The sequence below is a fragment of the Pelophylax lessonae genome (assembly GCF_965119305.1).
Source record: "Pelophylax lessonae genome assembly, chromosome: 4".
Classification (NCBI taxonomy): Eukaryota; Metazoa; Chordata; class Amphibia; order Anura; family Ranidae; genus Pelophylax; species Pelophylax lessonae.
In genome coordinates, this window is record NC_138771.1 from 60,265,571 (window position 1) to 60,291,353 (window position 25,783).

The window sequence follows — 25,783 nt, forward strand, 5'->3', positions numbered from 1 at the left end:
TGAAGTGTTAAGGCCAGAGCAGCAGTGCTGCAAATTCAAGCCAGGAGGGCTGAATAATCATTTATTTTGCTGAGGACTCAAATGCTGAAACCCCCTGTGAGGGACACACTTGTTTTCTGTACTGAGTTTTCTTTTAATAAACATGGGCAAAGAAAGCCCTTAAAGAAGAAACAGCGAGTGGCAGTGTCCTTAAAGCTCTACATTTGATGCGAATCTCACAATATATACATACATTGTAAAGCGCCGCGCAACCTGTTGGCGCTATACAAATCCTGTATAATAATATATATATATATATATATATACACACACACACACATTTACATACATACATACACACCTAATTTTGGCCACTAGATGGAGCTGATGATACAGGAAATATTCTATTAGAAAAATAAGGGAACATTTCATTCAGCTTGCACAAATGTATCTGATATTTGGCCAATAAATGTATTATAAAAAGACCCCTTTAGTGTAGTGTACCACTTTTAGTAGTCAACTATTGCATTTATTATAGAGCCCTACGTATGTGTCCAAAATGAGAGACAATTGAGAAGGAAAGAAGGAAAAGGGATTTGGTTTTCAAAAGGACGGTCCTTCCAAATGAGGGACAGTTGGGAGGTATGCAAAAAGTACACGAAAATAATAAAATAATCTCCTTATCTGTTGTTGAAATGTAGATAAATTCATAAATAAATATTCTCAATTCCAATTAAAATAGGGCAACAAGACACTGTTTTTTTTAACCAGATGTTTTGTTAAATTATAACAGAAAAAATAAAATGCTCAGTGGCTCAGAATGTGATACGGTTTTATGTACAATTCCAACACTCTCTCGCCCCTTTGTGGAAATGACCGGCTCTGGGTAAAACGCTGAGCACATTTACTGTACTAAATAATAATATTTTATGTGCTCACACCTCAGGGAACTCCTATGAAAAGACCAATTTTTTTTTTTTTTTTAATAAATTATACAGCCGCTGTAGAACGTTAGTAATGTATTTATGCAGACTTTAACTTTTAAGTACAGATTAATTTTATTATATTACTTCATTCTTGAAGCTGAACTCCAAGGTTAAAATCCTCCCTTGCAGTGCAAGGGTTCAATGCTCGGTTAGGTTTAGAGGAACAAAAAATACAGTTTTGTTTAATGCACACTGGACGTTTGGGCCTCTCCTAGAAGACTTTTCTCCTGGAAGCTGCCTTTTGGCAGAAGAAAACTCTTGAATACCCTTGTATACGCATAGAACACCTTGAGGCGTGCCAAGCGCTTGGGTGCCAATTCATTTCATAATTTATTTTGGCTTTTGAAATGGATTAACGCTCAATCTTTAAACGCACGTTTACACGCATTTACAAGATTCATGCGTTTTTTCTGCCAAAATGCTGATGTTCCTGGATGTGCTGGCAGTGGGGTTTTCTTACTGCGTCTAAACGCCCCTGCCTCTAAATGCCTATGTGTGCATGGACATATAGGTTATAATGCAGGGGTGTTAGAAGGCAGAGAAAAAAAAAAACGCCAGGTGCCGCTAACAGCAGCGTTAAAAATGTCTAGTGAGCATGATGCCTAACCGTTGTTTTGATCCTGCGGGCTCCTCCACTGCAACCTCCTCTCAGTGGAGTATGTTGATTTTGTGCTGCCCTAGGCAAGACTAAAATTGAGCACCCCCCTCACCTTCCTATGTAAATTTACCCCACTCCTTCCTTTTTAACGGATGTAACTCTCTTAAAAATTGAAGGACTACAAGTCCCAGCATGAACCCCTGAGATCTCACGAGGGGGGGGGGGGTGGGTGAGAGAGGGAGGGAGAAAGAGAGGGGAAATGAGAGAGGGAGGGAGAAAGAGAGGGGGGATGAGAGAGAGAGAGAAAGCAAGGTGGGAGAGGGAGGGAGGGGGGATGAGAGCAAGAGGGGGGGGGGGGATGAGAGAGAGAGGGGGGATGAATGGGGGGATGAGAGAGAGGGGGGAGAAGGGGGGATGAGAGAGAGGGGGGGGGTGAGAGAGAGAGAGAGGGATGAGAGAGGGGGGATAAGAGAGAGAGAGAGAGAGAGAGAGAAAGAGAGAGAGGGGGGGGGTGTGAGAGAGAGAGAGAGAGAGAGGGGGGGTGAGAGAGAGGGGGGATGAGAGAGAGAGGGAGGGGGGAGAGAGGGAGAGGGGATTAGGCAGTGGCTGAGTGACAGACAACAGAGGGTTGTAGTCAGTGGAGAACATTCAGAACAAGGTCATGTTACCAGTGGGGTACCTCAGGGATCTGTACTGGGACCAATTTTGTTTAATATCTTCATAAGTGATATTGCAAAAGGCCTCGATGGTAAGGTTTGTCTTTTTGCTGATGACACAAAGATATGTAACAGGGTTGATGTTCCTGGAGGGAAACGCCAAATGGAAAAGCATTTAGGAACACTAGAAGAATGGTCAGAACTCTGGCAACTGAAATTTAATGTGGATAAGTGCAAGATAATGCACCTGGGGCGTAAAAACCCAAGGGCAGAATATAGAATATTTGACACAGTCCTGACCTCAGTATCTGAGGAAAGGGATTTAGGAGTAATTATTTCAGAAGATTTAAAGGTGGGAAGACAATGTAATAGAGCAGCACGAAATGCCAGCAGAATGCTTGGATGTATAGGGAGAGGTATAAGCAGTAGAAAGAGAGAAGTGCTTATGCCGCTGTACAGAACACTGGTGAGACCTCACTTGGAGTATTGTGCGCAATACTGGAGGCCATATCTCGAGAAGGATATAGATACTCTAGAGAGAGTTCAGAGAAGAGCTACTAAACTAGTACATGGATTGCAGGAAAAAACTTACCAGGAAAGGTTAAAGGACCTTAACATGTATAGCTTGGAAGAAAGAAGAGACAGAGGGGATATGATAGAAACTTTTAAATACATAAAGGGAATCAACTCGGTAAAGGAGGAGAGCATATTTAAAAGAAGAAAAACTACCACAAGAGGACACAGTTTTAAATTAGAGGGGCAAAGGTTTAAAAGTAATATGAGGAAGTATTACTTTACTGAGAGAGTAGTGTATGCATGGAATAACCTTCCTGCAGAAGTGGTAGCTGCAAATACAGTGAAGGAGTTTAAGCATGCATGGGATAGGCATAAGGCTATCCTTCATATAAGATAGGGCCAGGGACTATTCATAGGATTCAGATATATTGGGCAGACTAGATGGGCCAAATGGTTCTTATCTGCCGACACATATTATGTTTCTATGTTTCTATGAGAGAGAGAGGGGGGGGGGAGAGAGAGAAAAGGGGGTGTGAGGGGGTGAGAGAGAAAGGGGTTGAGAAAGAGAGATAAAGAGGGGGGGGGGTGAGAGAGGCGGCTCTAGCAACCAGTGGCCAATAGAGTCTCAGGTGGAGGGGGGTGGCTTTTTTGCTGCCCCCCTGTAAAGTGCCACCCTAGGCCTGGGCCTTGTCGGCCTAGGCCAAAATACAGCAGTGCCTCCTCTACCCTACACTCCAGCAGTTAGATGCTTTCTGACATCATCAAGACCGATGTAGGGCCCCTAAACATAAGGATGATGAGGCAATAATCACTGCCAGAGCATAAGGGAGTGCTATCTGCCAGGGGAGCACAGGGTTGGGTAAGTAAACCTGCTATACCCATCCCTTAGACATAAATAAACATTTCCAAGGTTTTTAGGTTTTCCATGGAAATGTATCACACAGGGGCCAGGAATTCTATGTTATACGTAAAGAGGTTGAAAATTCATTCCTCATTCTGCTGTTTTTCTTCAAAGGCTCCAACTCATTCTCCCCTAATCCTCCCCTAACTGTCATGGGACCTGGAGTTACCTAACCTCCCTCGTTGTTCCTCATGCACACTCACCAGTTAGGGAGCTCTTGCTAGTCACAGGGGCTCTTAGGAAACCACTAAAAACTCCAAACCAACTGGAGCCAACTCCAAAAAAAGATGAAGGAGCTGGAACACAAATACTTTCCATCACTGAGACATCTTACAGCTCAATGTACAATTTGAGAATCTGCAGAGAAGAATGGACTCCCGGGCATGCACATGTAGGCAGGTTGAAAAGTTCAGCCAGCATCCCTGCCTTGCCAATCAAGATGGCCAAGGATCTGAACCCAGAATATAAGGAGAAAAGGGGGAAGGGGTTTCAACCCCCCTTTATCCCCTTTTTCCCTCATGGGAAGGCGGGCAGATGTGTGAAGGGTTTCAAGACTTACAAAAAAAAAATTGTAAATGCACACTTTTTTACCTGCAAAAAAAAAATTAGCATTTATTATTTTTTTTAAAGTGAACTTATCCTTTAATTCACGGCGATCTGTAAATAAATGCACTACAAGTAACATCTTCCACCACAACAGACGGCTTGTAGTTGTTCTCAATGACCTGCGAGGGCGCTGGTGAGCACTCTGGTAGTTCATTGACCTTCCCGCTCTCCAGTAACTGTCTCCCGATACAGGACGTACAATCAAACAGCAATACTGAGAGTGTGCAGGAGCCTGACATTGCACCCGCGATTTGCTGATTGCAATGCTCTGCAGGCTCCAGAAAAAAAACAATAAATGCACATTTTTTTGCCTGCAAAAATATGCGCATGTGTTTATTTATTTATTTTTTAAAAAGGTGAATTTAACCTTTAAAGAGCCCTCCTCAAGCACAATGTCACTGGTAAGTTGGGCATACAGTTAATTTGGGGTTATCACAGTATTGCTGTATTGTTCATCATTCATCCTTTAAAACCAGAAAATTGCAAAAGACATCTTGTCTGGCTTTCAGGCTTTCCTAGTAAATGTTGTGAACTCACAACAGAAGAGATGGACAGGCTGTCATCCTGCAACTGAAGTGCCGGAGGAGGATCTCGTGATCCCAACTCATTCATCTTCTTCTTCACCATGTCTCTCTGGCCTTGCAGCTTCGTCTTGCTACACATAGACATCTGATAGTTAACAATGGCATCCTGAAGAGATTGACATTTGGTCAGCAGATTAAACCTGTAAAATATAAAAAGAACATCACATTACCTGGGAATTCCCAACCTTTTACTGTGTTACTGTAGTTGTTATAAATCTTATCTAGTAAAACCAATTCATGTTCAGTTTTGCATAGATTTAAAGCAGTAATAGATAAGCAGTACTAGATAAGCAAAAAAAAAAAAAAGGGGGTCAAAAGTCACCCCACAATACTGCAGAATGAATGTATAACCTTTAAATAAGTTATGTTATAATAAAAACATAAGTGTCTCTTGTACTGAAAAACTGACTGCTTTACATTATCCCCTTTACACCAAGGGTAAAACAAATCTAAATGCCTAAGCACAATTTTGCAAGTTTGACATGTGTTAGTAAAACTGTACATATCATCACAATTACTTGGTGCATCCAAGTGGATTATACCACGCTTTTTTGTCAGGACAAATTGGGCTTTCATTTGGTAATAAATAGTTGTGGATTTTTCCTATTTTTTTTTTTTTTTTTAATTACCAAAGGAAAACTGACCCAAAATAGTAAAAAAATAATTATTTTCTTATTTTAACTTAGCTATACATTTCTACCATAACCTTCCATTTAATAACAACCCAAAATAAATTCTCATGATCCTGGCGATCACAACAATAGCATGTGTGTGTATGTTAGTTGTTGTTTGCTTTTTTTTTTATTTCTTTTTTTTTATTTTGTCCTACCTAAAACACACCGGAACTAAGCCCCCGTTCACATTAGGTCGCTCCAACTTCGGGGGCGACTTGTGAAGTCGCGTGCAGCGCGACTTCGGCGCGACTTGCACGGACTTCATAACATGAATGTCTATGCAAGTCGCCTCCAGGTCTCCCCCGAAGTAGTACAGGACCCTTTTTCTAAGTCGGAGCGACTTGTGTCGCTCCTATTAGAACCGGTCCTGTACTACACTATGGGAGCGACGGTGCACGACTTGTCAGGCTGACCAAGTCGCCTGACAAGTCGTACCAGTGTGAATGGACACTAACACTGATGCTAATTAAAAAAATCTTGTCCAAAATATACTGACCCTGACCTTGACCCAAACACTAACCCTGACTCTAACCTAGATCAAACAGGTATTTTCCTTTATTTTATTTTTTATTTATTTGTTTTACATTTTTTTTACAAATACTTTTTTTTTTTTCTTTCTGCAAGGAACAAGAAAGATTCAATGTATCCTTCTCCATTCACAGAAAGGAAAAAAAAAAACAGGGACTGGTTTCACAGCGACTGATCACTGTGGTGGCCAATCAGAGGCAAGCACAGCAATCAGGTGACCCAGAATCGGGAGTACAGGGCTCGGGTCTCTCGGTGAGACCCCGGTCTCTGTGCTGGGAGTATATAGTGCGGCATGCTTCCAGCACAAAGGGAGAAACACATACATGCGGCCCCCACATAAAAAAAGCCCAGTGCAGTGAGGGCACATATTTGCGTTACATCGGCATGAAGGGGATTAAAGCGGTGTTCCAGCCTCACCCCCTCCCCCTCCAAAAATAAAAAGCCAGCAGCTACACATACTGTAGCTGCTGACTTTTAATATTAGGACACTTACCTGTCCTGGAGTCCAGCGATGTCGGCACCGCAGCCGATGTTTTCATCGGCTGTCGGGTGCTGCCACCGCCATTCCTGGTGAGGGAACCCGGCAGTGAAGCCTTGCAGTTTCACAGGCGGGTCCCTAATGCGCGTGCGCGAAGCGCGCTGCGCATTTGGATTGGCTCGGCGGCGGGAGAAGTAGGAGGGGGCTAAATTTCCAAGGGACGGCGCCGCGGCACCGTCTCTCGGAAGTGGAGAAGGGTACCTGTCAAAAACAGGTACTCGCTCCCCCCTGAAAGGTGCCAAATGTGGCACCGGAGGGGGGGAGGAAGCAAATGAGCGGAAGTTACACTTTTGGGTGGAACTCCACTTTAAGCCAGAAAATGAGGTGGACTCATCTGACTTGCTGAAACTCTAGGAGGCTCTCCTCCTGTACTGAAATTGCTTACTCTGATTTCACTTCACACTGTGAGCTTCTCCCAATCTGCGGTGAAATCTGAGTAAGCAATTTCAGTACAGGAGGAGAGCCTGTACAACTGTGCAAGACAGAAGGGAAGGCTGTAGTTCAGCTTTAAAGCTGAAGTTTAGATATTGGCTGCTTTGTATAGTTAGAATGGTTCATCTAGGACCAATGTAAATATGTATGTGCCACACCTGTGGCATCCTCGTAGAAGACGAATATCACTATAGTAATCATCGCTACTACAGTGATCACTGCTGGCTTTCGGGGACCCATGACGAGAGGCTACCCTGTTGCTTAGTGAACATATGAGAATGCCTGCTTGGCATGGTCGCCAATCAGAGAACCCTTTGCATTTTCTCAATGAATGCAAAGTCTTCTCTGATTGGATGAATTGGAGATCACAAATTCACCAACCAATCCTCTCCACCTCATCCAGTCAGAGAATGCATATGAAGTGCAATGTGCTCTCTGAATGGCGCCTGTGCAAACTCCTGTGTTCAGTAAGCAGCAGGGCAGTGGCTCGGCGCGGGACTCAGAAGCTAGTGGCAATCACTGTAGTAACAACAACTACTACAGTGATTTTCAGCCTCCATGGGGATCCCACAGGTATGGCACATACATACTTTTATTGGTCCAAGTTGGATCAATGTAACTATGTAAAGTGGTACCTACCTAAACTTAAACCTAAAACCCAAATTACTGGTGTGTTGGTTGGTTAAGAGTCTTTATACATTCATGTTAACGGTTTATTAATATTTTACATAGGTGCCCTGCTGCCCTTATGTATGTACCTCCTTTTTGGTTAAAGCTCTATATTCTCTTTTTTGTATATTATTATTATTGGTTTGTACTTTTTTTCAGATCTTCATTGCTCTTGAGCAAAACTCCTGAAGAAGTGGTTATTCCGCGAAACACGTGGAGTGTGAGATTGGAATTGTTTAGTTAAAGGTCCCTCAGGACAGGGTGGACACTTTACTCAATGTCCACTCTATAATAGAGGGTTATATGGTGTATTAGTATTGCTGTGCGGTCCTTCAATGGACTAAAACCTTTAGTGTCCTTCTTTACCCTAATTGGGTTGAGTTTTAACATTATGAATTGAATAGATATTTGTATATGTTTTTAAACAAACTATTGTGTCCCATGTTCATACCGTACTATGAAAGTCCTCGTGCCTCAACTTATCTCTTCTACATGTTAAACCTAAAATGTTTTATTGATTTAATTAAATATTGGTAAATCTTACTGATCTCCGTAACGCTTCTCCTCGTTCGTTACGTCAATCTGAAGCTGTTTCATGGCTTCTTGCTTACTAATAACGTCTTGTGAGACTTCGGTGAGTTCTTCTTCCAGAAAAGTCAATCTGCATAATGAAAGTGATAGAGGAAATAAACAAAATATTATGATAATGTATTCAGAACTTCCCACATTTGTAGGCAAGGACAAAACTGGCAACACCGACCAAGCTGACAGGGGTTTGCTGCTATTAGGCCTCATGCACACTGGGGCTTTTGAAAGAAGCTTCGAAAACGTGCCAAATCCACGTTTTTGCATATACGTTTAGGGGAGTCAAGTGCTTGATTATTTTTTTATTTAATTGGCCAGAATATTAGCTTATTCTGGCTAATGAATAGCAAAAAAAAAAATAAATAAATAAAAAACCAGCTGAAAACGCTAAAATGGCAAAAATGAACGCAAAAATTTTGTTTTTTTTTCTGCCTCTAAAGGCCCCTACCTCTAAACTCCTGTAAACGCCTATAGTGTGCATGGACACATAGGCTTACATGGAGGGGCCTTTAGAGGCAGAAAAACCCCCCCCCCTGTCAAACGCCTGTAACACAGGTATTTTTTTTTAACTCACCACGTATAATTTGTTGACTTTTTCAACATATTTAAAAAGGCAGACAGTAAATCTTCATTCAAACAGATAAAAGGTGATATGCTTGAATAAAAACACAAGGAACATTTGCCTATTCAAACATTTACTCAACAAAAATATCAGTACAGTAGATGTATTAGATGTAACTTCTCATTGCAGAGATGTAACTAGGATTTTCAGGGCCCCCTGTTCAAGAAACCATGAAGGGCCCCCCTGACCCGAGCCTGGGCCCTTCCCTTCCAGCCTGAGGCCCTTCCTACTGATCCCGGGCCTTTTACAGAGTCCCCCCTTACATTGGAGTCCACAGCATTACCCCTTACATCAGAGTTCCCAGAGCCCCCTTTACACTACATTAGAGTCTTCAGGGTTCCCCCTTACAGTGCAAGGGGGAACTCTGCAGATCCTGATGCAAAGGAGAACTCTGCAGACCCGGATGTAAAGGAGAACTCTGCAGACCCTGATGTAAAGGAGAACTCTGCAGACCTTGATGTAATGGAGAACACTGTGGACCGTGATGTAAGGGGGAAAACTGCGGACTCTGGTGTAAGGGTGAATTCTAGGAACTCGAATGAAAGGGGGAGGGGGCTCTGGTGGCCCGAAACAGCCTTAAAGCGGAGTTCCAGCCATTCACTCACCTGTCCAACGGTCCAGCGATGCGGCCGCCCGAAGCCTCGATCCTCTCCCTCGGCGCCGGTATCACTGCTGTGGGCACCCGGCTGTGAAAGTTTGCGGCTTCACAGCCGGGTACCCACTGCGCATGCGCGAGTCGCGCAGCGCGTCTTGATTGTCCGGCAATCTTCTGGGACCTCTGACGTGTCCCAGAAGATTGCAGGGAGGGAGGGGGAGAGGAGAACTTCCGTTCAGGGCGCCGCTCCCCCCCCAAAAAAGTGACATGCCAAATGTGGCATGTCAGGGGGTCAGGACTCCCTAAAGCGGAAGTTCCACTTTTGGGTGGAACTCCGCTTTAAGTAGTTGCGATGATATGTACAGATTTATTAACATATGCCACAGTTGCAGACCTTTGTTCAGGCATTAAGATTTGTTTTACCTTCGTCATGAAGGGGTCAATATGCTTATTTTCTATGATCGCTAGCACCAACTTGTGTTCACCATGCAGTATTTACTGACTGAGGTATTTCAAGAAAATACTGCATTTTGGCCACTAGATGGCGATGACAAGCACATAAACATATTAGACACATTACAGGAATTATTTATGACACCTGTGCAAATTCAGTCACGTACAGTGATTTTTTTTTCCATAAATAGATCTCTAACTGAACAGAAGCACTTGCAATTGTGTACACAGAACAATTTTCTGTATTTCTCCAGTTTCCTACATGGGATATAATATTTTATAGAGGAAAAGTTAAGACAATGTCTGCACCTGAAATATGAAAATCATTTACAAAGCCGATATCATAATCCAGCTGCCACAGTAATAGTAACACATCTGCTTTTTGCCTCCTACTAGCACGGATCAGAACATCTGTTTTCTGTGTTTTCAACATTTTAATAAGGAAAGTGGAAAAACGATTCAGAGAGCAGTACATAGGCAGATGTGGAAGGCTCTATTGGGAAGAGTAAATGTCAGATTTATTGAAGGAACAATGGTCGCCTGGCTTAAAAGCAGAGCTGGCCTGTCATGGTAGGATTATTTCTGCTAAAAGATATTTAAATGCCTTGGGGATTAATCAGTATTGTTCAGATTTACCCTATGGATTGACCATTCCACACAGAGAATTTAGGATTAATCGGTTGGTGTAATTTTTTTTTATATTTCCTAATTCAATTCTATAGTTTTGTAATCGGTTTGGAAGACACATGCCCATCAAGCTAAAGGAAAAAAAATTGTATTGTAGCCTCAGATACTGCCAAGGCAAAAGTCTTAAGAAAAAATGGCCTAAAAAGAAAGTAATCCGTACTGACCCCTAGTGGTCAAATGATAAATCCCGGACTCTAAAATCTGTATTGTTTGCGATATTATAAATGACATGAAGTAAACTGGCAGGTCTGGTGACATACTTAAACTAATTTTCCCATTCTCCTGTCCACCCTTGCTTCTGGTAACAGCTATTTAAATGTAAAGCAGAAACCCAGTGTGCACGTAAAGTGATTGTAAACGATCTCTTTGTAAAACAACCCACTCGTTTTTAAAATAGAAATGAAAGGCGAAACACTTTTGTATAGATATTAGATATAAAAAAAATACATTTTAAATACATACTTATAATTATAAGTGTTTGCATTCCCTCTGTTCTCAGTTGCATAAGAGCAGGGGGAGGAGAAGCAGCAGCACACTGATCTTCCCAATGAACGGTTATGCAGAGGGGGGGTTTAGACAAGTCTGATCATTGGGAGGAGAGCAGAGTTCCCAGCACAGCTAGAGAACTGACCACGGTATGTTCTCCCGCTTGGTGTGGTCAGTTTATAATAGATAAGTAGAGGGACTGGCAGGAATGCCAGGGATTCCACACAAAGGAAGCAATACAAAGAGAACAGGACATTTTCCCATACAAGTACAGCAGGCACATATCAGGAATATGAAACATTGGGGTAATAAACACTTGCAGTTGTCTTTGCCATGCCTTTGAAAAGTGATCTGCAGTGAATTGCATTTTAAATCGGTTGCATAACGCTGGCCTTTTTTTTTTTTCCTGCAAGGTAAAGTCATAATGTGCTAGTATGACCCCCATACTAGCATTTATAATTAAGCTGTTCCAGCAGCAGGAATCGGGATGTCAGTACTGCGGCCACTTCCATCTTCACCCGTCTTGCTTCCAGGTACGCGGGCTCCAGCTCTGCGCATGCGCGCGGGAGCTGCTGTTCATGGCACAGGGCTCGGAAAGGAACGGCATGTTCCTTCGGAGCGCATGCGCAAGTGATGTGACTGGCTGCATGTAATGCAGAGGAATCCCCTCTTATCTAATTAAGTAAGAAGCTACAAGGTAGAGCAGTAAAACCATGGCTGTTATTAGAAATCCTGGGCCCCATACAGGCTACTTGACAAGGCTCCCCCAGTACCCCCAAATTGGCAGCCCTGCCCAAACCCCCAAACTCTGTACCACCTGCACTCCCCACTATTCCACACTTTGCATTCTCTGCATCCCCCCTTGCACCTTACTCTACACCTACTGTAGTTTCCCACTACCCCAACACTCTGCATTACCTGCATCCCCAACTACCAGCACCCTGTACCATCTACAACTCTCACTACTCTATCTGTACCCTCATTACATCTCACAATGTATCCTTGCCCCCCCCCCCCCCACACACACACTACCCTGGGCCCCCTGAATCCCCCTTTACTCCACATTCTGCACTCCCTGCATCCCCCATTACCCTACAATCTGCATCTCCTTGTATCTCCCTTTACCCCACATTCTGCGCTCCCATTACTTCAAACTCTGTAGCCCCTTTATTTCCCATTACTCTTTATTATGCACCCCCTGCATCCTCCATTAATCTACAACCTGCACCATCCATTACCCCACATTCTACACCCCAGCATCCCCTATTACTCCACATTCTGCACTCCTTACATCCCCTATTACCCCACAGTCTGCACGCCCCCGATTGTTTCACACTTTGTACCCCCTATATCCCCCAATATTCCTTATTCTGCACCCCATGTATACTCCTTTGCACCACACTCTGCATCCTCTCCATACCCCCTGAATCCCCATTACCCCACATTCTGCACCCCCTGGATCCTCCATTTACTCTGCACCAATGCATCCTCCAATACACTCGGCACTCTATGCCACACTACGCCCCCTGCTGCTCATATTTGGGCTCTTCCCATCTCCAGAATTTAAAGTATAACTAAAGGAAAAAAGTTTTTTTTCGTTTTTAGATAGAGTGGATTACAACACCTGTCAGGTTTTTATTGCTGTCAGTGCCCTCATTAGGGAGATGCACTCTCTCTATTTGCCCTGTTTACCATTATCATTGAAAGTGAAAGTAAAAGAAAGTCCCACATTTTGGGTTTTCGCCAGAAAAGTAACAGAGTGGAAATCCTCCAATGGGGTCATTAGTTCTAGAGTTTTCTAACTTGCATGGATTTCCTCTCACTTCCTGTTTGGCTATGGGACAGGAAGTAAAAGGAAATCTCTGCATTGGGACATGGATGGCAAAAAACAATCTGACAGGGGTTATAACCAGTGTTGGGGGTAACTAGTTACAAAGTAACTGATTACAGTAACTACATTACTTTTTTTGGTAACGAAGTAAAGTAACTAGTTACAATACTAATATTGGTAACTACACTACTTTAATAGGCTATAGGAGGTAACCACATTACTTTACTAGGCTATAGGAAGTAACTACACTACTTTACTAGGCTATAGGAACGCGCTTTCCTGCGTTACCCAAGCCATGCAATACAATCGTTATTTCGAAGAATAGAGAGGGATGAAGTTTATGACTTTTTGTTGCACTTTATGTTTTATTCTGTTTTTTCAGGTTTTGTTCTCATGTTTCCCAAAGCCTGTGTTTATACAATAAACTCTATGCAGAAAGAGTGCCATGTATCTTCTTCTACACGGTCAATTAAGAAAGAGGAGAGTAAAGTAATAAGTAGTGAAGTTACTTTTCAAAGGCAGTAACTAGTAAAGTAATCTCGTTACAATTTACAGAAGTAACTAGTAATAACTAGTAACTAGTTAAATTTTTTGAATAACTACCCCAACACTGGTTATAACCCTCTTTTGCTCTATCCAAAATAAAAAAAAAAAAAGTTTTGCCCATAGTTCTATTTTAAGCTTCAACTGGAAAGGGTGTGCCAGCTGGCCCCTGGGGCCCTCTCTGTAGCAGTTGAGATGGCGCTCTCTGCACGGCTCACAGCCAATCCTCTGAAATTTTTATGCAGTGAGCTCCACCAGGCCACACCATGAGCCCTGATTGCGGGGGAATTCTGTAAGTTGCAGTTGGGAGATGAGAAGCGGAGAGAGAAAGGACTCGGGGTTAGGAAAATGATGGACTGTGAGTCACCCCACCTGCATCCCCTGCTACCCTGATGGGGCCAAGGGTTGACTGTACCCTATTATCGGACCTGGGTAAAACATTTTAGGAGTGATCGAAAAGTCCTTTTGTGTTTAATTTACTCTTACTAAATACTTATTTCCAAAAATATGTATAATTACAAAGGTACATCGTTTTCTCCACACACCCTGCCACTCCTTTACAAACTCATCCATACGTACGTATGCTGCACACTCTCTATCGTCAGGTCATTCAGCTGAAGTTCCTCTTCCTCAAGGTTGTCGGCTTCTTCCAGTAAACTTGTATCAAAGCTCACTACAGGTGGCAGGCTCACTGATGACCTGGATAAAATAATTGATAAATACAGAGTTTAGTGCATTTCCCCAATGACCTGTCCTGCTCCCGGTCTGGTCTCGTTTTATTAGGAAACTAGTTACAGCTTAAAAAAAAAAATTTATAGTATTCCCCCTTAGCTGTTCCTCCGCCTGCTACATAAAGGTAATGTAGGGAGGTGAGGGAAGGGCGGAGGAGTTAATATAATTATAAAGGATTGATATAGTGCCAACAGATTGCACAGCGTTTTGCAATGTAGGGGGGGGGGGCAGTACAATTACACTACAGTTCAGTACAAAAGGGACAGGAGGGCTCTGCTCATGGAGCTTACAATCTAAAGGGAGGGGGAGGCAGTACAAAAGGTAATAGCTGTGGGGGTTAATCTGATGGAGGTGGCTCAGGTACAGTTCTTAGGTGGAGGTGGGGTAAGCTTCCCCAAATAAATTAGTTTTCAGGGATCCCCTAAAGGCGGACAGGGTAGGGGCTGACTGGACATACTGGGACAGGGAGTTCCAGAGGATGGGAGAAGTCCTGGAGGTAAGCATGGGTGCCTCAAGGTTTGGCATACTCTTAAGAGCTCATTCACACGGGCATGGAAGATGCATGGAAGATCCTGCGTAAAATATGCACCTGAACTACTTGTGCTTTGGTGCATACAGCATTGAGACACACAATTCTTCTTCTTCCATTCCAATGAATGACACATTAGGGATAGACCGATTATCGGCAAGGCCGATATATCGAGAGCCGATATGCACTTCCCCTGATATATCGGTATCGGCCCTGGAACTGGCCGATATTGCCGATATTTTTGTGACGTCATTCTGCCTTCTTAGGTCGCCTCTTTTGCCTTGGACAGCCTCGTCTGGAGTTGGGACTAGTCTCGTGGGAGTGTATCACAGCCATATACCCACCCACAGCAGCCCAGTGCCAGCCAGCCACCCACATCCACAAGCCCTGTACCAGCCAGCCAGCCACCCACAGGTCCTGTACCAGCTAGCCACAAGCGCTATACCAGCCAGACAGCCACCCACAGGCCTTGTACCAGCCAGCCACCCACAGCCCCTGTGCCAGCCACCCGCCCACCACAGTGTGCCAGCCAGCCACCCACCACAGGATGCCAGACAGCCAGCCACCCACCAAAGGGTGCCAGACAGTCAGTCACCCACAGACAGGGTGCCAGACAGCCAGCCACCCACAGGCACTGTACCAGCCAGCCGCCCACAGGTCCTGTATGAGCCAGCCACCCACAGCCCCTGTGCCAGCCACCCACCTACCACAGGGTGCCAGCCAGCCACCCACCACAGGGTTCCAGCCAGCCAGCCACCCACCACAGGGTGCCAGCAAGCCAACCATTAAGCATCAAACAAAAATTAACATGTTCAGTACCAGATTTGTGTCAAAAATTGTCTTTATTTTTCAAAACTTTAAAGTTACAAAAGATCGGCCCATATCGGCCGACACCGATATGCAATGGCCAAGATATCGATATTGGCCCTGAAAAAACCATATCGGTCTATCCCTACTACACATATATACGTTTCTGTGAGTTAAGGACTCATTGAGATGTACGATTAGGTCCATCTTCCATGCAGGACCGCTAGAAGATGCATCTGCATCCACCATAAAGCTGTGTGCAGGCAGCCCATAGAAGTGGATGCACAAAGCGCAAAGCCGGAATGGGCGCAATCACATCTCTAAGCTTGACATGGATGCAGCAGCGGGTACATGGATCTGAACGCTTAATCGCCCACCTGAATGAGCCCATATACATATCTATGCACGCACGCACGCACGCACGCACATAAAATTAACAGATCTGCTTGGCCTTGGATGCAGCTACTTTATTGTGCATGGTTAAACGCAGTGCACATTTTATCATGTAGATGCAGGTTTGTGTATGGGTTCATTAATTACTATAGTGCTGTGTTTGGATGCAAACAAAACTATACACTGTATGCATCTAGACGCAGCATTTTTTTGAGTTTGGCCAGCATATCCAATAATTAGATTCTCCCAAGGAAGGAGAAGACTTTACCGTGCAAGGTTGGAAGGAGCTGTGCTAGGGAATCAAAGCTGGACATACGCTGCTCAAAATTCAACTGACATTCTTAAAATAAAAAAACTGAAGGAGCCGGGCAGAAAATTGTCGGCTGAGCAGCAGCTGCATCCAATGAGATGCCGCTGCTGTTCATGTATTCTGACAGCTGCTGGCGCGGTCTGTCAAAACACAATAGCCACAGTGAGAGCTTCGCCCATCCGCTCTGTATAGCCATAGTGGATTTTTTCCTTTAGTGTAAGGCCAGCGTAACTCTTGTGAAGCAGCCAAATTTACAAACTTCACAGGCACATTGCTGCATGTAAGCTTCCCCCTTCCATTATATATGCAGCACATCTCTGCAATACTTGGAACATTCCACCATGGATGAATCCAAAAACTGATGCTTTTGATACTTTTTGGGAACCAGTGAAACCAATACAGTGATCAGTGCTAAAAAATCAATACTGTCACTTTACTAATGGCACTGGCTGGGAAGGGGTTAAACATCTAGAGCAATCAAAGGGTTAAATGTGTGCCTAGCCAGTGTTTTGGTGTACTGTGTTAGGTGCTTTTACTAAGAGATGTGATAGATTTTATTCCCTGCTTTGCAGGGAAAGAAAATATATTACTTCCCCGCTGACAGGACAGGGCTCAGCCTTGTTTACATTACTGCCCTGCGTAAATTCAGGTTCCCGGCGGTAATCCACCGCCTCCCAGGTGGGGAGGGTGTACAGTACAGTGTTAGTTTACCTTTTCATTTTCTGAAAAAGTGAACTAATCCTGTTGATAGAAATATATATATTCAGACAAATATATTCCTCGCGCCTAGGAGTGCCTAATTAAACGGGTTGGATACACTAATAAAAGAAGACGTCATACGCTCTGACGAAACGCGCGTCAGGTGGAACGCACGCCATCAGCCCGGAAGTCCCGTGGAACGCAAACCGCAACGCAAACCGCTTTCCACGCTACAGACTCCATACTAGCGGGCGCTAGATAGCGTGTTTTATCTTTGTTTGACTATTTACTTCAATAAAAAAACTTTTTAAACGATACTGCACCATTTGGAGCCTTTTGTCTTTTCCCTAATCCGACCTGGAGGACCTTGAGGACCCTATCTGCTCAGCAAGGGGGATTCCGGTCTAAGGGGATTAGAGCCCAGCAGTCACCACTTCTTTGACCTGGAGGGTCATAAAGCGCTATTGGTCTCTTTGTCGTAAGGCAGTTGAGACCCACCATATCTGGTGAGTTTACACCTTATCTTTTCCAGAAGTCACCTTTTATGATTGGATTTCCTGAACCATTGGAGGATCCAGCACCGAGCACTTGCACTTTTTTTGGCACCTATATGGACTATTTGTCACTAAGTCACCTATGAACTATTTTGGACTTCACTTGGCACATTCATATACTTTTATTGTTATTTATTTATACATATACCTTTTTATCACTGCGTGTACCTTTTAAGGGTCTAGATTTTATGTAATTTATGATATTAATCCTGTTGATCCTCTAGAAATGTAGTGTCATTGTCACTTCCTGTCAGCTGCACTAAAGAATATCTTTATTCCTAGGCATTGCCTGTATACTAAACATTGCCCTGTCCCCCATGTAATGGAGATAAAGAGATATAGATATATTTGTAGGCCATATCATGAGAGAAGCCTAGGAGGACAACCATGGCTCCCTCCACAGATACAGTGTAGGAGTGATGTAGCCATCCAGAGACAGGTGATTTACAGGATTACCAGAAAAAAATAAAGAGAAACAAGCTTGAAAAAATAAAACCAATGCAGCCACCACACTGAGGATTGGTAAGCTGCAATATATTACATTTTTGGTTTTGGGTTTAGATACACTTTAACACACACAGTGCCATTAGCACAGAATCTCTCTTGGAAGCAGGTTACATACTAAGCACTTAAATCTTGTCTTGCAGTAGTCCCAACTAGAGCTGATTTAATAAGATTGGAAGAGCTTCCCTTACAACCAAGTTTCTTACTTTTAGAACATTGAACCTGCTACTGGTAGCCACATCAGGTCCAGGGCCGTCTTTAATATTGATTGGACACTGGGCAAACATTTTCTTGGGCCTTCCCAAATCCACCTATCAACTATTTGTGGGCAGTGTGAGCTCAAGGGGGGAGCTGCTTTGGGCCCCACAACAATGACTGGACGGCTGCCCCTTTTGCCCTGTTAAAGATGGCCCCGATCAGGTCTCCTACACTTTCCCTTGTTCCAGTGTTTGTGACCTGTCCCAGTGGTGAACGTTAGACATGTGCACTACCGAAAAATTAGTTTTGTTTCATTCATTTTTTTGCTTAACTGATCATTCGTTATGAATACCGTACAAATGCATTCATTAATTATTTCTTTATATTCAGGAATAACGAATAGTTTGAAAGAACACAAATATGAAAAACGATTTTTGGATTTTCGTTCTGACAATTTGTTTTCGTATTTGTCAAAAAATTTGTTTATTAGGATGCTCCCGAATGAATGAATATGCTGAATTTCGCCTGAAAACTAATTTGTAACTAAACAAATTGCACATGTCTTACGCTGGTATTTTATGCAAAGTTGGTATTTATCCACAGTCTGAACTAGAAATAATAGTATGTAATTTTCCAGCTCACATTCTGTTGCTTGGTAGTCATAATATAATTGCATAGGCATCACTTAGTATGACATACTGCAGCTGTACCTGTTCATCTGGATGAAGTTTTCATATTCTCTGGTAGGGTTGATACTTGAAATGGCATTAATTATTTCTCGGTGAACAGCTGCTATTTCCTCTTGCACCAGACTAGTTATGTCGTAGTATTCTTGCATAATGGTTTTGCTGCAGAGAAACACACAAAGGAAGTGAGACAACTCTTGCTTGTGTTTTTTTTTTTTTTATCACTTTGCATATATAGTTGAAGATATTTTATACATCCAGACAAAACCTAAATGCACCTGTGCCCAGACCGTGGATAATAAACTATTTAGGCAGCATTCGCACAGGCGACTAGCACCGGTGTGAATGACAGTGACAGGAACCTACTGATTACCATTGCTGTTTCTGCCACTTGTGAGCGGCTAGCTGTGACTGTCTGAACAGTTTGCGATTACCTGCAGTGATCCCTGCTGGATGCACTTTGGGCTCGGCGGCTGCAGCTAGCTTCTCACAGGTGGAAGTAATAGCAGCAGGAATCAGCAGATTCCTGCCACTGACATCCACACCGGTGCTAGTCGCCCCATACAAATGCTGCCTATCATAATAAACCGTCATAACAAATGGGCCCCAAGAGCTTTTTGTCAGCATTGCGATGTTTGTGCTCCGCTCTTTGGCCAATGCTTCCATGTTCACCTGGTCTTCTTCCAGGTTCAGAGTCTTTAGGTTAGCATGCTATAACCCCTGCACATTCACACAGGAGTTACTTTGTTCTGGTGTTCTGCCGAAAGCCCCAACTCTCCAAAATCTCCAACCATGTCCATTCAGGTGACTGTACAGCAGCAATAATTGGAGATCTTGAAGAGTTGGTTGTTTTCAAAGAACACCGGCAGCCTATACACTCCAGCACACAATGAAATGAGTGGACATCGTTAGTCTGCTCACTACTTACCAAAAACATGGCCACCTCCGAGGAGGTGACAACTTTTTTCCTACTTACCTGGTGTTCAAACATGCCCGGAGCTTGAAGGAAATGATAAGCATAGGCCATACATAAGAGGGGGGAAGGAAAACCAGGCAGTAGGGGGTTAAATCAGTTGTTGGGATATGAGAGGTCAGGACTTACCTTATTGGCAGAGCAGACGAGGTAAATGGGGAGGAGCAGGAGAGAGAGTAGTTGGAGGGGAGGAGTGAAGGGGCTTCACTTGCAGACTGGAGATCTTAGGAGAAACGTTTGTCTGGCCATCTCCTGCGTTATTGTCTTGTTGAGAGAGAACAATGACTGAGTTGGAGCTTCTATTAAATCAGCTCAGAGCTGCTGCTGCTGCTGCTGCTGCTGTACATGACCCTAATCGGATACAGAGCCAGGTAGCAGCTTTACTGACAGGGGTTCAGGCAGGACCCTGCTCAGCCGGGGGCCTGCCACCACATGGGCTTGGAAGCCTTGGCCTCCAGTGCGCCTTATTCCAGAGCACCCTCCAGGCCCACCTGCTAAGCAATTGTGGTGGTCCTGGGAGGAATCCCCATCCAAGGCAGAGCCCACAGGAGATAGAAGCTCACCATACTGCAGCCACGGTCCCCTCATCTGAAGTCCGGTTCCAGGTGCAGGTGGCTAGCACTGCTGGCGATGAACCAGCCAGCATGTTAGCTCAGCAGGGGAGAGGCTGCACAGCAGGCGCCGGCCTGTCTCTGGGTGCGGCCGGCAGCCCCCATTCTGCGGAAGAACAGCGGCAGGGGATATCCGGGTCCTCTGCTGGGGGAGCCCAGCGGTCAAACTGGAATGCCTACAGGTCCTGGTTCGGGGCCTGTGCAGGCTGCCAGAGAAGCAACCAAAATGGAGGAGAGGGTTGCGGCGCCAGCTGATGACATCATCAGAGGTAGACAGAGCTGCCGCGGCTGGTTCCTGAGCCCTCAGGGTACCCCAGCACAGGAGCAGCACATGCAGTGTCCAGGATGAGGATTCAATTGGCTGGCAGGGGAGCCCAGTGCAGCCCAGTAAGTGTACTGTTTCTGATTTGTCTTGTTTTTCTTCTGTTGAGTTGGAGGGGGGGGGGGGCTGGGGCTGGAGACCATGGGGCCTAAGAGCAGGTGGCGGGTTCAGGTCAGGCTTGCAGGGGCCTCTTGGATAGTCTGCAGGACTTGCTGCATATATTGGAAGCAGGGGTGATGAGGAACTCCCCCACAAGTATTGCCGTGGGCTCCCCTCAGGGAAGGGAGATGTTTTCCAGGGGCGTTTGTGCCCCTTCAAGAGCTCTGCCGATGATACGGCGGTAGTCGTGGACACACAAAACGATGGGGACATGGTGGCAGCTGTAGCGATCACCACTGAGACTTTGAAGGATGGAGATAAGGAAGTGGAAAAGGTGCGATTAGCTGACTCGGCAAAATGTGAGGTATATGTATGCTTCGAGGGACCTTTGGGGGCAAACCTTAAAGCTGAAGTTCGCAAAAAATTTTGGAAGGGTGAGTATATGGAAATATTTTCCCTGCTCCTACTCGAAAAAATAAACTTGGATCATGTTAGACTGAACGAAAGCCAGAAGGAGGATGAGGAGAAGAGGAGGTACCGGCTTATTCCTCCAACGTTTGTGAATTGGTTGCAAGCATTTGCAATTTTTGTTAGCGTAAAAAGTTGGAGAACTGTTCAGCCCTGTTTTGCTACTTGGAAGCCATTAGTGGGGCTCACAGGCTATACAAGGGGCTGGCATGGATCTGCTATGACGAACAGTTTTGTCAACGAAAAGCCACCCCCCCTTCCATGCGCTGGGATCACAAAGATATCAGCCTCTGGGTGAAGTTGATGACTTCTTCCAGGGCTGGGGGTCCGTTTTTTCGGGGGGGGGGGGGGGTAATTCGGCGATGCCTCCACCACTGGATCGCCGGCCCCTAGGAGGAAGGGGATTGTTGGCAGTTTAATGAAGGAACATGTTGGTTTGGAAGCGCCTGCCGCTTCAAACACGAATGTTCAGGCTGTGGAGGAAAAAGGGAAGACGCCAGTGAGGCTGGAAAGGACGCATCCCAAGTACGTTGCGGGAGGTCCCTCCCGTTTCCAATAATTTACGTTCAGCACTCCTAATTCCGTCGGTTGTGTCAAAGAAGCTGCTGAAAGAACTGACCGTGGGTCGCATGAGTGGCCCATTTCCTTTCCCGCCTCTTCTGCGGCTTGTAGTTTCCCCATTGAGCGTAGTTCTGAAGAAGGAGCCAGGAAAATTTCGGATGACTCATCATCTCTCGTATCCAAAAAGGAGGCTCAGTGAATGATGGCATCGACCCGCTGGAATATGCAGTTACCTACACATCACTCGATGCAGCTTTTTCCTGGGTACGTGGACACAGCCAGGGCTCGTCATGGCTAAATTTGATGTTGAAGCTGCCCTATTTGAAACATTTAGTTAGTTCTTTGAGTGAACGGTTAGGGGGGTCTTGGGGATGAACTCAGTCAACCACTGTCTGGATGATTTTTTGTGCATTGGACCGCCGGAGTATAGGACTTGTGGGATCCGGCTGGGGACATTGAAACATCTTGCAGAATGTTTTGGCATGCCTTTTGCAGCGGACAAGATGAAAGGCCCGGCCAAGGAACGTTTTTTTTCTCAGCATAACCATCGATTCAGTGGCCATGGAATGAAGATTGCCTATGGATAAATTGTTTGCTCTGTGAACGGAGTGGGACAAGCATGCAGACGATGGAGGATTAAGTTGCGGGAGCTATAATCCCTGCTAGGTAAGCGATATTTGCTTGCAAAATTTTTCCCATGGGCATAATTTTCTGCAGGCGTTTGTCGGCAGCTTCATCTGGCATCAGGCCACGGGCCAATATATGTGGCTTTCCTTGGGGCTCAGGGCCGACCTGCGTTTTTGGGATATTTTTCTTGAATCTATAAACGGCCATTCTTTATTGCTGGAGGGTCCAGTCAGCAATGCAGATCTGGTTCTGTTCACAGATGCAGAGGGTTCAGCGGGATATGGGGCTTATTTTCAGGGGCGTTGGAGTGCTGAGCCATGGCCTGAGGAGTGGCGCGCTGCTGGATTTTTGAGGAACCTGGTGTTACTCAAGCTAGTTCCCATTGTCTTGACAGTAGAACTTTGTGGGGAGGCTTTTCAGAACAAAAAAGGGTGATTCAATTGTGACAATATGGGTGGGGTTTTAGCAATTAATAACATCTTAGCTCCTTCCCCACTGGTGGTTAGGCTCTTGCGTTACTTGGTTATGAGTTGTTTGAGATTGAATTCGTTTATGCTGTTCACATCTCGGGAGCTACCAACAAATTAGCAGATATTTTGCCTCGTTTTCAGCGGGACAAGTTTAGCGTGTTGGCATCAGAGGCAAAGCAACATGGGGTGCATTGCCCTCGGAGTTATGGAGGATTGCATTGGAGTCCCCACTGGACTGATACAGGACTCGCTCAGCGCTGCAACATGGGTGTCCTATTCCAAAGCATGGAAGGAATGGTTTATTAGAGGAGGTAGGTGGGGAGGATATTGGGGTGGACCTGTCCTCTTTGGTGCTATATTTTGTTTGCTATAATCTTACCCAGGGTACCTCATTGTCCATGGTGGATCAAAAATTGTCGGGATTTGCATTTTTATGTAAGTTGGCAGGTATCACAGATTTCACCAAGTCTTTTGTGCTGCATCAGGTGCTTAAGGGTTACCGGAAGGGAAGACATAGTTGTGATTTCTAGGCGACCAGTTTCCCTTTCAGTACTGAGTTCAGTGCTGGACCGTTAGTTTGTTCATCACCTTATGAGGTGACTTTGTTTCGGGACGCTTTTTTGGTGGCCTTTTTTTTGGTGATTTCCGGATTAGCGAGCTGGTTAGCCCATCAAGGAGAGTTCTGGGGGGGGGGGGGAATGTTGGTGGGGGATGCTATTTGTTTTGCCTCGTCGGTTAAGCTCTAGATTAGGCGATCCAAGACTGACCAGAGAGGCAAGAGAATGCAGGTTGACTTGTTTAGGGGCAATAGCACTCAGCTTTGTCCAGTCATAGCAATGGAACGATTTCTGAATGTGCGGCCCAGGGAGAAGGGGGCATTGTTCATCCCCATCGGATGGTTAATTTCTGTCCAAGTTTCAATTCCTTGCGGTCTTTGCGGTTGGTTGCTGGAGATTGTTCCTCCCATTCTTTCCACATAGGGGCAGCCCCTGAGGTGTTATGGTGGGGTCTTAATAAGGAATGGTGAAACGAATGGGCAGGTGGGAGTCCAAGAGATACAAAATCTATGTGCGGCCTCACCTGCCGTGGTCTATCAGTGATGGGTGTTGTGTTTCCCCCTGTCTGTTTTTCCTGTCCTTCTTTGCATTATTTATGTTGTTTGTTGCCAGAACTTCTGGTTCAGTTGGTGCATGCTCATCTTTATCTCTTTACAGATTTTCCCCAGTGTCTCATCTGGATTCTGGGACACTCTTATGTGTTCTGGGGAGCAAGGAGGGCAGAGGTTAGGGCCAATGGATGGCAGTTGGGAGTTTCAAGAGAGGAGGGCATTGTTAGATGGATTGGAGTGCAAGGGATACTCTGGCAGAGGCTCTTACCTGAGGTTCACAGATTTGCCCGGCGGGACAGACCGCCGGATGTTTTGGTCTACATGCTGGTCGGAACACCTTAGGTCTACGTTTTATGAGGGAACGGATTAGGGATGTAAAACTGGACTTTCTGCAACTTAGGTCTTCCTTCCCTGACATGATCAAAGTATGGTCAGATATGGAGACCCGCATTGCATAGAGAGGGGCCAGGTCGGTGGAGAAGTTAAATAATGCCCGGATAAAGGTGAAAAAGGAGGTGGGCAGATTCATTGCTAGGAATGGTGAATTAGTGGTTAGGCATGTGAAGAGGGCTTTCTGGGTGTCGCGGTGGGCCCAAGTATAAGGTTTCACACTTGTGCCACTGTGACGGTTGGGGTCCTTGACGAGGGTCCACAACATAGTGTCGAACAATAAAACGGTGGGACCCATCTCAGGTATGGAGTCCTATGGTTGGTCTGGTTCAGTCTAGACTGACCGGGTAGTGTAAGGTGGTAGGGGTCTGTGGTCAGTTAGGATAGTCCTCGAGGCAGTGTTTTGGCGGCTGGGGATAGAACCTAACCTAATGGTACCACAGACTCCAAAGTTGTGGGAGATGGTATGAAGGATCTGCAACCATTCTTTGGTCTGGATTGGTTTGACTGTTTTATGTTTTCTGTTATTTATGGTTTTGTTTAATAAAAGGCCGAACCGGCCATTTAATCCCAATGCTGAGTTAGTATTGTCATTTAAAGGTAAATGGGGGTGGTGTTGGGTACTGATCCAGGTAATATGGTTAAACAAAGCAGGCGGATCTTCTCAGTGACAGACAGGAGGAGATCACAGGATTCAGCATAGCTGAACCTGCGATCTCTGTAACAGAACCCCTCCCCCCACACACGTCAGTAAGCGTGAGGCATACATTTAACCCCTTGATCACCAACAGTGTTAACCCCTTCCCTGCCAGTTTGACATTATTACAGTAACAGTGCATATTTTTAGCACTGATTACTGTAGCAATGTCACTAGTACCCCCAAAAGTGTAAAAAATGTCAGTTAGCGGTCCGATCTGTCCACCGCAATACCGCAGTCACGCAAAAAATCGCAGATCACTGCCATTACTAGTAAGAAAAACAAAAAAAACAATAAAAATGACATAAATCTTTCCCGTAGTTAGTAAACGCAATAACTTTTGCGCAAACCAATCAAAATACGCTTATTGCGATTTTTTATACCAAAAATATGTAGCAGAAAACAAATTGGCCTAAAATGTTAAAAAGTTTAAATTTTTTAATTTTTTTGGGGGGAATGGTATATAGCAGAATGTGAAAAAAATATTTTTTTTTTCAAAATTGTCCCTATTTTTTTTGTTTATAGCGCAAAAAATAAAAATCGCATAGGTGATCAAATACCCCCAAAAGAAAGCTC

General features: G+C 44.7%; 1 protein-coding gene across 1 annotated transcript in view; it reads right to left on the reverse strand.

The window, feature by feature from the left end:
* The window catches only part of FES (FES proto-oncogene, tyrosine kinase), a 344,941-nt gene that overhangs the window by 170,409 nt on the left and 148,749 nt on the right, over positions 1-25,783 (reverse strand). Inside the window, exons 7-10 of the mRNA XM_082253226.1 lie at positions 18,906-19,043; positions 14,049-14,168; positions 8,212-8,328; positions 4,780-4,966 (exon numbers count right to left, since the gene is read on the reverse strand). Of these exons, the coding sequence (XP_082109352.1) occupies positions 4,780-4,966; positions 8,212-8,328; positions 14,049-14,168; positions 18,906-19,043 (562 nt within the window). The remainder of the gene's footprint in view (positions 1-4,779; positions 4,967-8,211; positions 8,329-14,048; positions 14,169-18,905; positions 19,044-25,783) is intronic.